The 14,550-nt window shown below is 43.3% G+C and overlaps 1 protein-coding gene across 1 annotated transcript in view; it reads right to left on the bottom strand.

The window, feature by feature from the left end:
- MAML2 (mastermind like transcriptional coactivator 2) overlaps positions 1-14,550 on the bottom strand; it is a 344,972-nt gene that overhangs the window by 100,947 nt on the left and 229,475 nt on the right. The window contains exon 2 of the mRNA XM_004754548.3: positions 8,826-10,262. Within this exon, the coding sequence (XP_004754605.1) occupies positions 8,826-10,262 (1,437 nt within the window). The remainder of the gene's footprint in view (positions 1-8,825; positions 10,263-14,550) is intronic.

The raw sequence follows: 14,550 nt of genomic DNA, 5'->3' as shown, positions 1-14,550 counted from the left end.
AAGTAGTCATTGGCTTCCCTCTATTATGCGCTATTCAATTTATTGCGTGGAGAATAAAGTGCCACTTTATTGTTCAGATTCATTGCATGAAATGCAAATATTCAGCTGGAGTTCTCTAATTAGTATCCAGAGAGCTGCCTAGGCTCTGTGTGTGTAAGTTTGGTCTTCCCTGCTTAAAACGCAGTGTAAAAGCGTAAGATGATTCACTCCCATTTCATCTCTCTGATCCTGGTAGTCTAAACATTTGTGCCGTCTTTTGTTTCAAATGGAGAGCTCCTTATAATAAACACCTTCAGAATCTCAAGTTTCTGTGCCTGACTTTAATTAACCATTAGCGTGAACATTTACTGATTACTGCACCGGCGAAATGGGTTGTTGCTTCCTTTCAATTTCACAAAAAGAAATCACCACCCCCCTCTACCAAACTGATAACAACTGACATCTGATTAGAAAAGGCAGAACTAATTAGAATAGGTGCAAAGGGGACTGTTTGAGTCACCTACATTAATGCACATTATAGTTAAATATCTGTCAGATTTTCCATTAACCCTCTTGCATTTCCATCCTTGGGATCAAATCTATTTCTTAACCTCATACCCCTTTTTTCCCTGGTTGGAAACTTGGTATTCAACAGGCTGAATTACGCATTAATGCTTTAAATGCACAGCTCTTGTTGATGGATGCAACATACTGACAAAGACCTTGGAATGAAAATAATAGAAGTCATTCCCCTAAGTGTGGATTTAAACCCTATGCATTATGATTCCAAGGCTAACGTGTTCCTCTTGTTATTGTGTTGATTTCTTTATTGAGGAATACAGGAGTTAATTGTTGCTTTACGCAAATTCACTCTATTGTGCTCTGAGCTATTACATACTAGGATGACAAAATAAAACAGACATGAAAGTGGAATATCCAGTAAAAGAGAGCTCCACTCTGTAAAAGGTTAAAATAACACATTCAAAGTTGAATTGGTAGTCTTACGGGAAAGGCCCATGTGATTTGGATTCAGTTATTGTACAGAGCGGATTTATGTATCCCCAAGAAGAACCCAGTGAGTATCTAGAACAGACATCTCCTTCACATCAAAAGCTCACTGAGGAGTTGGGACCATGCCTTCCTGATCTTATAGATGGGTGCAAAGAGGGTTCTCTACATCACGTGATCTTTTCATTTCCAATTCCTGGCACCTTGTAGGTGCTCAATAAACTCTTATCATACAAATGCATGCACTCATTATGTTTTTTTCCCGTGGTGAAACTCTAACAGGGACCCCACACAGTTCTTAAATCCTGATGGAGCATGTTAAAGGACAAGAAAGGGAATGAGTTTTCTTTATCATTGAAAAAAGCTAACCAAACTCTTGAAATTTTTTCCTTGAAAAACAAAGTCATCTACCACTCCCCTGGGCATTCTCCATTTTTATATGAGATCAGAGGTACCAAGGCACCCACCAGCAAATCAGCCTAGCAACAAAAGCAAGAATAAACCAAGTCTGCGGTAGGATGAAAACAGCTCAATTTGAAAATACTCTCTGATTATTTAATCTTTTAAAAATATTTTTTATTTATTTATTTTTTTTGGTCCCTTACCATATCTTCTTTGTTCTGAGTGGTGGTATCAGTGTCCAGACGGTGACAAACAGCAAACCCTCAACAAACATTTTTTGAATGAATGGATAAAAACCATTGGTAGAGTTCAGAACGGGGCAGTACTCAATTTAGCCTTAGATCTTTAAGCTCAAGGCTCTTGGCTGGGGCAGGTGGGGAAACCTAAAGATCTGTGGATTCAGACAAGACCACGTTGGTGAATTTTCCTGAAGATCCCTCCCTGCGTCAGAATTCTTGGCTTAAATTTTCCCTGAGGTAGAAATAAACTGGGCATGTAGACAATCACGAAATTTCGAACAGATTCCCTAGCAAAGGCTCTGTTAGCACAACCCAAACCACATCTACCTAGTTGCATAACGTAAGCGGCCCAGTGGTTATTAACACTGGGCTTCAATTCAGACCAGTTCCTAACTGTAGTTCTGAGCAAGTTATTTAACCTCTCTGAGCCTCAGTGCCCTCAAAGGGATTGATAGTATCTACCATTTGGGCTGTTCGCATGTGGCACAGAATTGGTACTAATGTGAAAGCCAACAAATCAGCTAACAGAAACTAACAAGACACATGCAAAATCCCCCTCCTGCTAATTTTGCCAATCAAGATTCTTCAGTATAGGTCAGATTAACATACACGTTTGGAAATTTATTTGGGCTCAGCCCTAGCACTGGTCTCATGGAATATTAAAAATGCATTTTTATTTTCTTTTCAACTGGAAAGATAAATGACGAAGTATCAAAGATAAAATGAAAATGCAAACATAGTATGTTCTTGGTCTGCCACGGACAGTCCTTGGTGTGTATCAGACCTTGTCCCTCTTGCCAGCCCTGCCCGGCCCAGCCATAGTGAGTCATAACAGAAATCACCAAATTGTCAAGGGTCATTTGTAATGATCACCTAGCATCTCTTGGGTCTCTATCCTAACTTCAATCTAGATTTTATATTTGACCCATGACCACAGGTTTACTACCATCTTTTGGCCTCACGCCTAGATTCCAAGTATGCTGATTGATTTTGTGTCCCAGTTTGTCTAGGACATTGGCTTGGCCTTGTTTTTGGCCCTTCACGCTCTGACTTCTTTTGATCTGGTTCTAGCCCCTAAATCTGAACCCTGGCACTAGCCTAACTGGCTGACCCTTTAGCCAATCTGTGGCTCCTGGCAAAGGGGTGGTTTGGAAGTTATATTGTTGCAGAACACTGAATCCATATTCTGCATTCATTGGGATAATACTGCGATTATTTTCCCAGTAGAAAAGTCATTCTCAGCTGATTCAAGGTTATATTTCTTCTCTGGCACTTTTACTGGGCGATTATAAGGATTTGTCAGTATATGAGTGCTCCAGTGATTCCTCTACCCTCAAGTGTGTGTTCTTCTTTAAGACCAGATATATCCAAAGTTACCGGGGTGCCTGGGTGGCTCAGTGAGTTAAGCTTCTGTCTTTAGCTCAAATCCTGATCTCAGGGACCTGGGATCGAGCCCTACATCGGGGCTCTCTACTCAGCAGGGAGCCTGCTTCCCCCAACCCCCGCCACCTGCCTCTCTGCCTACTTGTGATTTATTTGTCAAATAAATAAATAAAATCTTAAAAAAAAAAAACACCAAAAACCCCACAAAATTACCTTAAAGAAGAAAGGGTGAGAACATGAGACTTGTCTGATTTACGCCAAGGGTAGATATGTAAAGCGTGAAGGATAAACTTGGCTAGGCAGAGAGAGCAGGGTGAGGTTCTTAATATATGATTGAGGCTCTTAATATATGATATAAAACTTGGCTTTAAACTAAGGAGGAAATGTACAAATTTATGTTTCGGTCATAACAAACCATCCATTCACTGGCTGCGTTCCCTCTCAGAATTTTTAGAGATGGGATAATTCTAAACCAAATATAGAATCCACTTGAGTTTCATGGATCTAATGTTAGAAAAAAAAATTTACACTTTTAAGTGTCTGATTATACAGCTCTGACAAAGATCACTTCTTGGTTCAAGAGGTTAGAGCTTTTGGCTTGAACTCTCACAAGCCCTAGTGAACCAATAACTCTTTCACACCTTAAACAAGTATTCAGTGACTTGAAGATAAATCAGAACTGCATGTGTTATGTCCCTCTCCTGCCCTCTCTCATAACCTTCAAATCAAAAAGGGAAGGAAATTATAGCCAGGAGGTATTTCCATTTGCCGAGCCCCAAACATTAGTAAGACAGAGTCACTGAAGACATTTTGTGAAATACCAAATACCATTTGTTTTCTCAGTATCTGGAGAAGGGATTACTTGAAACCACCCCAGGCATGGAACAATAAAGAGGTCTCCAACAATTTGATTATGCTGCGTCCGTCTCTCAGGCATCCCTCACATCTAGGAGAACAGAGATAGGTACCCAATAAAGAGGCGCACAGGCTCTCCCCAGTTTATTCTTTGCCTAACCATGCAGATCTGTCTGGGTGAAGAGCTCTGAAGGGTGATGCTCTGCTGGGTAAATTACAAGCAACTGATTGACAAATTCAATCTACCATCTTGTAGCAGAAAGACAAGATTTCCACCATGTCCAAGATGAAAGGACTCCAATGATCAAATCCCATAACAAGTCTTCCTATGTTTGGTACAAAGTGAGTAACACAAACAGAAAAAGATTCATGACCAATGCTTTCATTTAGGACACTCTAGTTGATAAACTTAAGAATTGCTTAATTCCCAATCTCTCCCCTCCTATGGCTTCAGTCACGAGTAACAGAGACTTAGTTAATTGGGAATGGGAACACACATGTGTACGGTTTCCTATAAATGGTGAGGTTAAACCTTCCTGAGCTGAGAATACTTGGCAATATACTAGATGAGACAATAAGAATTAGAAAAACCTTAAAAATACGCACATCCAAATGAAAGTTCCTTCTCAAAATTATCATTTATTACTTTATTGCCTTCAGAGAAAGTTCACAAGCCGTATTTGAAATCCAGTCCTATCCTATCACCTATTCCTCGTTTTTAACCCAAAGCAGCATTAGCCATTTTGAGTGTTTTCAAAGATCACCCTAACAGGATGAACAGTACTGCACTGGCAATAATCCACTCAATGAGCATAAAACTCTGAACACAATTCTCACAGAAAAACTCTGTAACCATATTGAACAATGATACCCTGATTAGCAGGGGTCCAGCCGCCCAAAGGTGAATGCTTTTAAGAAGGCACCACTTATTTGACCATAGAACTCTGGTACACTTGCTTTCAACTCAGACACAGGACTTCCAAATCCTCCCTCTTAGAACTGTGGATCAGGAAGGGACAATTTGATTCAATATACAAAGTTAGGACAAAGCCGTAAATGGGTCACCGTGTCCGGTCTTCAGCCTGAAATGCTGCTGCTACTTACATCTCTTTTAAAGGGCTTTCTTGAAAAGATGAAAATTGTCTTGGCATCATGTGTCATAGGCACTGGAAATGGTTTAATATTACCTAAGACATTGAACAATGTTTGTTGATTTGGCCATCAGCACCCACTGGTGTGCTTGAGTTCTGGAAGCTTTGATGGGGACAAAGAGGACATGAGTGTGGTGTATAGCTGTAGATATGAAAAATGGAGCCAGAAACAGGACCTAGGATGGCAGGAAGGCTCCCAAAGAAGGGCTGACAGGATATAGAGATAAATTTCCTGTTATAAATCGCTTATTTTGGGTAGCTCCATAATGTTCACCGTCAAGAAGGTCAGCCGTCACACAGATATTTTTTGATTCTTTTCTTTAACAACTCTGAAGGTGAGAGATTTAAGACTTTCTTTATTCCCAAAGCATTTCATCTACCCTATAGATTACGTAAATATGCCTCATATTACAGGAAATACTCTTTTTGAGAATTTCACAAGGGTCTATAAGCGGTCATTCATTTCCCAACATATCCTACCTGTGAGCTGTATAGTCAGTGGCTAAAAGCACAACCTTCAAAACAGACCATCAGAATCCTGGCTCTGCCACTTCTTATCTGTGCAACTTTGGAAAAGTTACTTAATCTCTCTGTGTCTCAGCTGTTTCCCTGTAAGATGAGAACAATGGTATTTCCTCCATATGGGTGAAATGAGATACCATAAGGAAGAGAGACAGAAGTCATGTCATTTACAGGGTAAATAATGAACACTACCTCTTATTAATAGCTAATTATTTATTATTTCCATTTTTATGATCAGAGACTGGGCTTAGCGAGGGTAAATCACTACCCATTCACTATACTGCTGGACAATATAAGAATGAAGGATAGTTTTCTTTTTTCTTTTCTTTCTTTCTTTTTTTTTTTTAAGATTTTTATTTATTTATTTGACAGAGAGAGATCACAAGTAGGCCAAGAGGCAGGCAAAGAGAGAGGAAGGCAGAGAGAGAGGAAGGGAAGCAGGATCCCTGCTGAGCAGAGAGCCTGATGCGGGGCTTGATCCCAGGACTCTGGGATCATGACCTGAGCCAAAGGCAGAGGCTTAACCCACTGAGCCACCCAGGCGCCCCAGGATAGTTTTATTTCTCTGAAACTCTTTATGTTAGAATTTGAGACTTCTATTTCTATATCATTGATGTCTGCTCTAATCTTGATTATTTCCCTTCTAGTGTGTGGGGTTGGTTTAATTTGTTGTTGATTCTCCAGTTCTTTAAAGTATAAATGCAAGTTGGTGCAGCCACTTTGGAAAACAGTGTGGAGACTCCTTAAGAAATTAAAAATAGAGCTACCCTATGACCCTGCAATTGCACTACTGGATATTTACCCCAAAGATACAGATGTACTAAAAAGAAGGGTCACCTGTACCCCAACATTCCTAGCAGCAATGGCCACAGTCACCAAACTGTGGAAAAGAACCAAGATGCCCTTCAACAGACAAATGGATAAAAAAGATATGGTCCATATATGCAATGGAATATTATGCCTCCATCAGAAAGGATGAATACCCAAGTTTTGTATCGACATGGACAGGACTGGAGGAGATTATGCTGAGTGAAATAAGTCAAGCAGAGAAAGTCAATTATCACATGGTTTCACTTACTTGTGGAACATAAGGAATAACATGGAGGACATTGGGAGATGGAGAGGAGAAGTGATTTGGGGGAAACTGGAGGGGGAGACAAACCATGAGAGACTGTGGACTCTGAGAAATAAACTGAGGGTTTTGGAGGGGAAGAGGGTGGGGGTTGGGTGAGCCTCGTGGTGGAAATTATGGAGGGCATGTATTACATGGGTATAGTGTATAAACAATGAATTTTGGAACACTGAAAAAAATTAAATTTTTAAAAATAGAACAAATATGTGATATTCACAGCAAAAAAAAAAATATTGAGACTTATTCCAATGCATCTCCTACATAAGAGTAATACTTGTTAAAAATATTCTGATATCATACATGGCTCTTTCCATGATAATCATAGTAAGTGTCAACTTTGTTCTAAACTCTGGGTGAAAAATGATCTCATTTTTAAGAGATTTATTTATTTATTATAGAGAGGGGGAGAGAGAGAGCGTGAGTGCACATGTTGAGAGGGGAAGGCAGAGGCACAGGGAGAGAGAATCTCAAGCAGGTTCTCTGATTAGCACAGAGCCTGACACGGGGCCTGATTCCACAACCCCGAGATCATGACCTGAGCTAGAATCAAGAGTCCAATGCTTAACCATCTGAGCCACCCAAGTGCCCCTTAATTTTATTCTAAAAAAAAAAAATCCTAGGATATGTTATTATCATTCCCATTTACAGGTGAGAAAACACAGGCTTCGTGAGGTCCAGTGACTTGCTTGAGGCCCCACAGCTAGTGAAAGTCAGAGTAAGAATTTGAACCTAGATTCCTCCAAACCCAAATTTGAACCTAGATTCACCCAAACCCATGCCATTAGGAATGAGTTCCACAATAGCGTTTGTTTATTAACAATCCCTAAATTACCTGTTAAAAAGGAACTTTGTAAAATATGCACATGACTCTAAGTCCATTCTTCATCAACTACAATTAGAAAAAAATACACTTTTTTTTTTTTTAAACCCCACACTACTTAAATGGGTAAGAGCGCAAAGCTTTGCATGGTGCGGAGCTCCTGAATGCTGGTTGAGAGCCAGTTTTCTCCTGGCACACATCTAGGGCAAAGGTTAGCTTGGCCACGGTCTGTGGTGCTTGTGGCATTCTTTTCTGGGCAGTAGTCGTGAAAACTACTCTAGGAATGTGATTGAAATTAGGCTCAGTGCCGTCATAATATCCCGACATATTGTTTTGACATGTAATGTGTTGTCTTTGTGCTTGGCCACTAACAGAGATCGCCAAATTACACGCATGAAGCAACATTCAGACCTTCTTCCTTCCGGGAAGAGTTTCCGCCCTCGAATTCCTTGGGGGACCCGAGTTTCCTCGCTAGCATGTGCTCTCATGGCACAAAGCTATCTCTTCATGCTATTCAAGTATGGGGCAGAATAAAACTTCGGCTTTGTATTAATCACAGGATATAAGGTAACCACAGATATTTTTTTCTGTTTGTAGTGATGACGATATCATCCTTCAACACTTAATGCAGGCATTACTTTCTCCCAAAGACTTCTCTGATAGCCCCTTGCGGGGTAAGACACCCAACCTCTGTGATCACCTGTTATTAGCCTTTCCACTTAGCATTCAAATGAGAGTTTTAAAGCCTGTTTCTCTCTTTCTCTCCGGACTGTGCCTGAAAACAGGGGCCATGCCTTATTTAATGCACCAGCATGGAGTCCCAGTAGGATCTATTTACGACGCGTTGGGCATTCAGACATTTCAGTTGGTTGCTGTGGATGTAGATGGGTCATTACTCTTAATATCATGTCTGGACTTATGTCAATTTCCAGCATACTCACAACATCTGGCACATGGTAGGTACTCGCATGTCGACTTAATGACCGACAGACTTACTGACTGCAGGAATAGACATCAGGTGTATCCAGATCTTACTGCCAACTGGACACGTCACTAAAGATCATGAATTATAATGCAACATTCTTAATAAGCAAGAGCCTTTGACTGCTGCAGATCCCAACGAGAGGAATGATCTACAAGGAAATACTAGCTCTTGCCTCCAGATGCCCGGTGAGAGCTGGGCTTCCTAAGGCCTTCATGGGCATCCTACAGGACCATTACTGCCTTTGTGTTCTTGATTCCTCCCCAACACAAATGTTGCAACCAAAGCATAAGGACCAGGCTAAGCAGTCTCCAGGTCCTCTGTGTTTGGGGTAGCAAAATTATGGTCTTACCTGGCGGTGCTGTTGGGAGACCTGAAACCCCAGGCCTGTGATGGGCTGGTTCTGCATTTTCTGAAGCAGGATCTTTTGCTGGAGTGGCAAGGGGGACCTTAGCAAGGGCTGGCTGGACAGGGGCTGGGTGGGCTGGGATGGCTGCTGTGGCGGCGGCTGAGCTGAAATGGAGCTCTGGGGCTGCTGCGGCTGTTGCGGCTGCTGCTGGGTGTAGTGTAGGAGAGAAGGCTTATTCTGGGAAGGCAAAACCGAAGGCATCTGCTGGCTTGCTTGATCTGAGTTAAAATGGAACAAAGGCTTAGTGTTGCCATGACGGGGTTCCATGGCCGTGTGCGGAGTGTTCATGAAACTTCGACTGAGATCCTGAGGCTTCTGCTGCATGAGCACGTCCAGGTGCCCTCCCTGCGTGGACGGGCTGGCCTTGTACATGTAGTTGGCCATCCCCTTCGGCTGGCTTCCACTGCCCGCCACCCCGGCCATGGGGGAGCCCTGCGGGCTGAATGGTTGCTGGCCGAAAGAAGGGCTGGGGATTTTCTCCTGCCCAAATGGACCTGGCGACGGCCCAGCCGATGAGGGCAAGGCCGACCAGGCGGTGGGCTGGTGCTGTTGCATCCGGGCATGCTGCTGGCGGTTGGCCGCTATCTGTTTGAGCTGCTGGGCATGCGACACTTCCTGCCAGCTCGGCAGGGCCCGGCTTGTCCCCGAGGCTGTCTGTGGCTGAGCCTGGCTCTGTGGCACAGAAGGGACGGGGGAGGAAGCAGAGAGGGCAGAGTTGGCTATGGAGAAGGCAGGGCCAGTGGACGGGGGCCTCAGCTGCGGAGAGCCTGAGGGGCCCTGGGTTAGACCCGGGGAGTATTCGCTCTTGATCACTGTCTTCTCCACGGACAAGGAGGGCCTGGGCGTGCTCCTCTGGCTCTGCTGACCCAAGTCAATGTTAAATGGGTCGTCCTGCTTGATGGTGGCGTTGATCATGTTTTCCAGCTCGAGGTCACTCATGGGAGGCACTGAAATGTTTGTCAGTTCATTGAACAGCTCCTGCAGCTCTGGGTCCATCAGCTGCTCTACGGGGTCCTCTCCGTACCTATTGGAAAACAGAGCCTCCTGGGCCAGCTGGCCATCCATGTGCTTACTGCAAGACAGAGTCTCCCCAGGTTCCTTCTTCACTTCCTTTAAGCCCATGTTAAAGATACCATTTCCAGGAGGATGGGGTGGCAGAGTGTTAGTCTTCCGTAGGGATGCTTGGCTCATGGGCAAGGTCCCTGCCATAACTGGATTTTGTCCATTGTTTACTTGGAGGCCCCCTTGTCCAGCAGAGAGGTTCTCCCCGACGCGGATTCTCTTGATATCAAGGAATGAGTTGTCCACAAAGCCATTGGGCCTCTTGCTGTTGGCGGGAGACAGGTTACCCACCTGTTTTCTTTTCAAGGAACCCTGGAGCTGAAAATATAGGGAGGATAAGGAAGAAAAATATGAGATATTATCCAGACATGCTTTTAGTCAAAAGAGACACGCTATTTCAATGTTTTGTTTTAATTTTTCCCATTTACACACAGGATGAATTCAGAAAGAAAAAGGTACCAATGAAACACAGTCTGGAACGGAATGGAACTCACCCAACAGAATAGACTGTTCCTGGAGGAGCAGGTCAGTGAGTGATTAGAGATCCCACCGGTTCCCGCGATCAGAACATAGGTCAGTGGATGGAAAATACTTCATATGTCATCACGAGTCATTGATAATAGCTACAATGTGTCACCGAATGTGGTTTTCTGGAGCAGGCCGAAACACTTCACACGCATGCACCCACGGCCCCACACAGCGACAGACTGGAATGAGCTCCATTTTGACCAAGATGGGAAACGCTGGACAGTCTAAAGGTAGGACACAGGTTCCAGTTTCTCTTTTTCCAGGATTCATCTGTGAAACCCTTCATCACTATTATCCTCTAAGCAAGTAATCAGAAGAGCTATATCCAAGGAGAGAGTGTATCTGTTCTTCTACTCTTTCTCTTCCTGTAATTCCTCGCCTTTGCATCCACGCCCACGCTGAGACATCATGTGGGTGCACAAACACTGTGAAGTTATCCTTTATATCTAATGAGACCCTCTAAGCACAGATTTTCCTGGGGATTCATTTCTTATGTTGCCTGTCTCGAAAACTTAAAACCAAAACCAAGGTGCAGAGAACCAGTATTGCACATTGTTAAGAAGTCAGCCTCAGAAGCCTGCTACGCTGCACTCAGATTCCTGTTCTACCATGAGGCTGAGTGACTTTGCCGCTCTATGTATCCAAGCCTCATTGTCCTTACCGGCAAAATGGGGGTGATACACTGATTCATAGGAAGAAATGAGACAACGCAAGTTTAGCACACTGCTTACGATCGTCAGAACTCAATAAATTCTAGTTTATATTAAAAAAAATGGCTTACCACATTCTCAAAGAGGAGAGCCTCTCCAAACCACAAGAGTCACAACCAAATGTTCAAGCACTTCATTCACTAACTCAGTGATTAAATTGTGTGACATGCACTATAGATATTATAGGGAAAGAAACTGAGGACCATACAGTCATATCGATAAATGAATGAGAAACAAAACATTCCCCATTGATCTTGAGATCCTTGTTGGTTTGCATCTAAAGTGAGAGACAGTATTTATCCAAGTGTGGCTTTCCCAGTACAGCTGACCCACTTAAATTATTTAATGTTTGCTCAGGATAATTGTAAAATACCTGAGGCAGGATACTTCCCAGATACAAAATGCTACCACTTTCCTTTTTCTCCCTTTTCATTTACTACCACTCCTCACCCTCCTGATGATTTCTAGGTGACCTAAATAGAAAATGAACATCTATTATATGCCAAGTATTTTAAATATGGTTGCTTTATTTTTCTTAGTCTTTACAATAACCTGAATCATTATGTATTATTTGATAGCTATTATTTTATAGATAAGGAAACCAAGGCTCAGAGAGGCTAAGTAACTTGTCCAGTGTCACACAGCTAGTTAGTGGCAGACCTGGGCTTTAACTCAAGGTCTGGCTAATTCTGCAGCCTGTGGCATCTCCATTAGAGTGTGCTGCAATTGGCTTGTTTAGGGCTACGGTCTCCCCTGTATGAAGGGGCCAAGGTCAGTGAGCAGACAGACATCCCGAATTTTTGGTGAAGTGAGAGGAGTCTGGGAATGGCCAGGATGCAGTTACAGGGTCAAATGTGAACAGTATGGGGGCGCCTGGGTGGCTCAGTTGGTTGGACGACTGCCTTCGGCTCAGGTCATGATCCTGGAGTCCCAGGATCGAGTTCCACATCGGGCTCCCAGCTCCATGGGTAGTCTGCTTCTCCCTCTGACCGTCTCCTTGCTCATGCTCTCTCTCACTGTCTTTCTCTCAAATAAATAAATAAAATCTTAAAAAAAATGTGAATAATATGTTTTTTGTCGTGTAGTTCTTCAATCCCTATTTCAAGAATCTCTTATCTAGGGGTGCCTGGGTGACTCAGTTGGTTAAGCAGCTGCTTTCAGCTCAGGTCATGATCCCTGGGTCCTGGGATCCAGCCCATCAGGCTCCTTTCTCAGTGGAGAGCCTGCTTCTCCTTCTCCCTCTGCCTGCTGCTCTGCCTACTTGTGCTCTCTCAAATAAATATATAAAATCTTAAAAAAAAAAAAATCCCTTATTCCTTTATCTGTGGTTTTGCTCATTCACAAGTGGTATATAGTTAGGGTGGATGTCCCGTGCTCTTTTAACCTGTTTTTCCCTGTTCCCATTGCTGACTGGTAATCAGAGAAAGGAACCTGACCTAGACTGGGCCAATCAGTTCCTGCCAGAGGAATTCTGGAACTGGAGAAAGTGAGATCAGGCTTTCTTTGGATGACTGCATCAACATTTACAAAACTTGTGAGCTGTTGTTCCAATAGCCAACCAAAGCCTCAGAGGAAGTGAGTCTGTAGAAAGAGAGAAGACTAACAGAGAGAAGAGAGACACAAGTTTTGGCAAAATTTCAGGGCTGGGTTTCAATCCCAGATCAGCCTGTCTCTTGTCTCATTTTCCATGGTACATTGTGGAGTCTTTAAAATAAATGTCCTTTTTTGCTTGAGCTAGCATGAGTTGGACTTCTGTTATTTTCAACCAAGAGGCCTATCCAAGTCCCATGAAATGTCACGTTGGGTGATGCATGATGTGCAACAAGGCATAGGTATACTTTGCCCCTGGGTGTGAAGCTCCCCATGCTGCCATCACTGCTGTCTCCGCACATTTGCTGACTGCTGAGCTCGCTATGCACTGACACAGGCAACAACATCACAGAACATTGTCAGCCATCACCACACTCAGCAGAAACTCAAAGCGCCTCCCCAGTTGTCCTTGGGGGTCAGGAAGAACAAAGACCACAGGGACTCAGCCATGTCACCTCAAGAGTGGCCACAGTTTTTATTCCAGTGTAAGTTACATTTTGGAAGTCTTTTCACAACCAGTAAAGAACAAACAAAGGAATACATTCTTTTTTCAGGTTTGGGTGCTTGCCTTTGATCTACTTTCCACTGCTTGGAAAGAACCTGTTCTGCCAGATTCTCCCATTGCTCAGGCCACTCCCTGGGCAGTGCCTTGCAGAGTCTGGGAAGGAGCACTGGCACTTTCTCTAAGCCATCAGGACTGGAGGGGCTGTAACAGAATTAGTGGTGGCGGCAACAACAATAATAGTAATAATAATGGCAGTCATTCATTGAGGATCTGCGTGCTAGGCAAGGCATCATGATAAGGTCTCTGCGTGGATAGTCTTATTTAAGTCTCATAATACCGAAGAATTCTCACCACACCTCCATGAGGCTGCTGTTAATTCTACTCAGCCGCCTCCCCGCCCCAGTTTACAAAACAGAGAATAAAGGCTTGGAGACTGAGACTTCAAGGTCATGCAAATAATAAGCAGTAAAGCCAGGGGCATCCATTTCCTGGTTTGGGCTTAGGTCATGATCTTAGGGTCCTGGGATCGAGCCCTGCGTCGGCAGGAAGTCTGCTTTAGATTCTCTCTCTCTCTCTCCCACCTGCCCCGCCACTTGTGTATTCTCTCTCTCTCTCTCTCTGAAAAGAAAAAAAAAGAAATAAAGCCAGAAATCCAGGCAAGCATTTGCACTACAGAGCCTGTGCTGTGCGGTAAATGGTATCCTTTATAAAGTGTTATCTCTTAGAACATTTTCCTGCCCATACCTAAAAAATAACAGGCACAGAGGGAGTAAGACTTGTTTCTTAAGTATATGTGTGGGGTTACCACCAGCATAGCTGGAAAGCGGGGGGCTTCAGATGGGGGGCAAAAGTCCTCCTTCAGTGATGTCGGCTAAAGGGGATACCACTGGGACTCCATCAGGCACAACACTTTAGCAAGAGAATTCTGGGGACAGTCTGTGTTCAGCTTCATAGAACTTTCTAATCAAAGTTATGTCATCAAGAGCCATCAAGAGCCATCAGATGCACAGACACATTAGACATCAAGCTAATTAGCCAAGACAATCAAAGATTCTCCAAGTTCAACCTTGACTTTGAAGTGTATCCTTTGCTTGACTAATTTCTCCATCGTATATGGCTGTGAATTATGGTAGAGAATCTCTACAGGTTCTGTAACAAAAGGCAAATATTCTAGAAGGAGTAGAGGAGGAACACAGTTTGTCACTAATACCTCAGTGAGAAATGGTTCGTCAGAGAATTCAATGTCATTCTACAAGCCAGGAATAGTCCCAGG

Source organism: Mustela putorius, unplaced genomic scaffold, assembly GCF_011764305.1.
Source record: "Mustela putorius furo isolate JIRA1106 unplaced genomic scaffold, ASM1176430v1.1 tig00001069_pilon_pilon_pilon, whole genome shotgun sequence".
Classification (NCBI taxonomy): Eukaryota; Metazoa; Chordata; class Mammalia; order Carnivora; family Mustelidae; genus Mustela; species Mustela putorius.
This window is presented reverse-complemented; position numbering and strand designations above follow the sequence as displayed.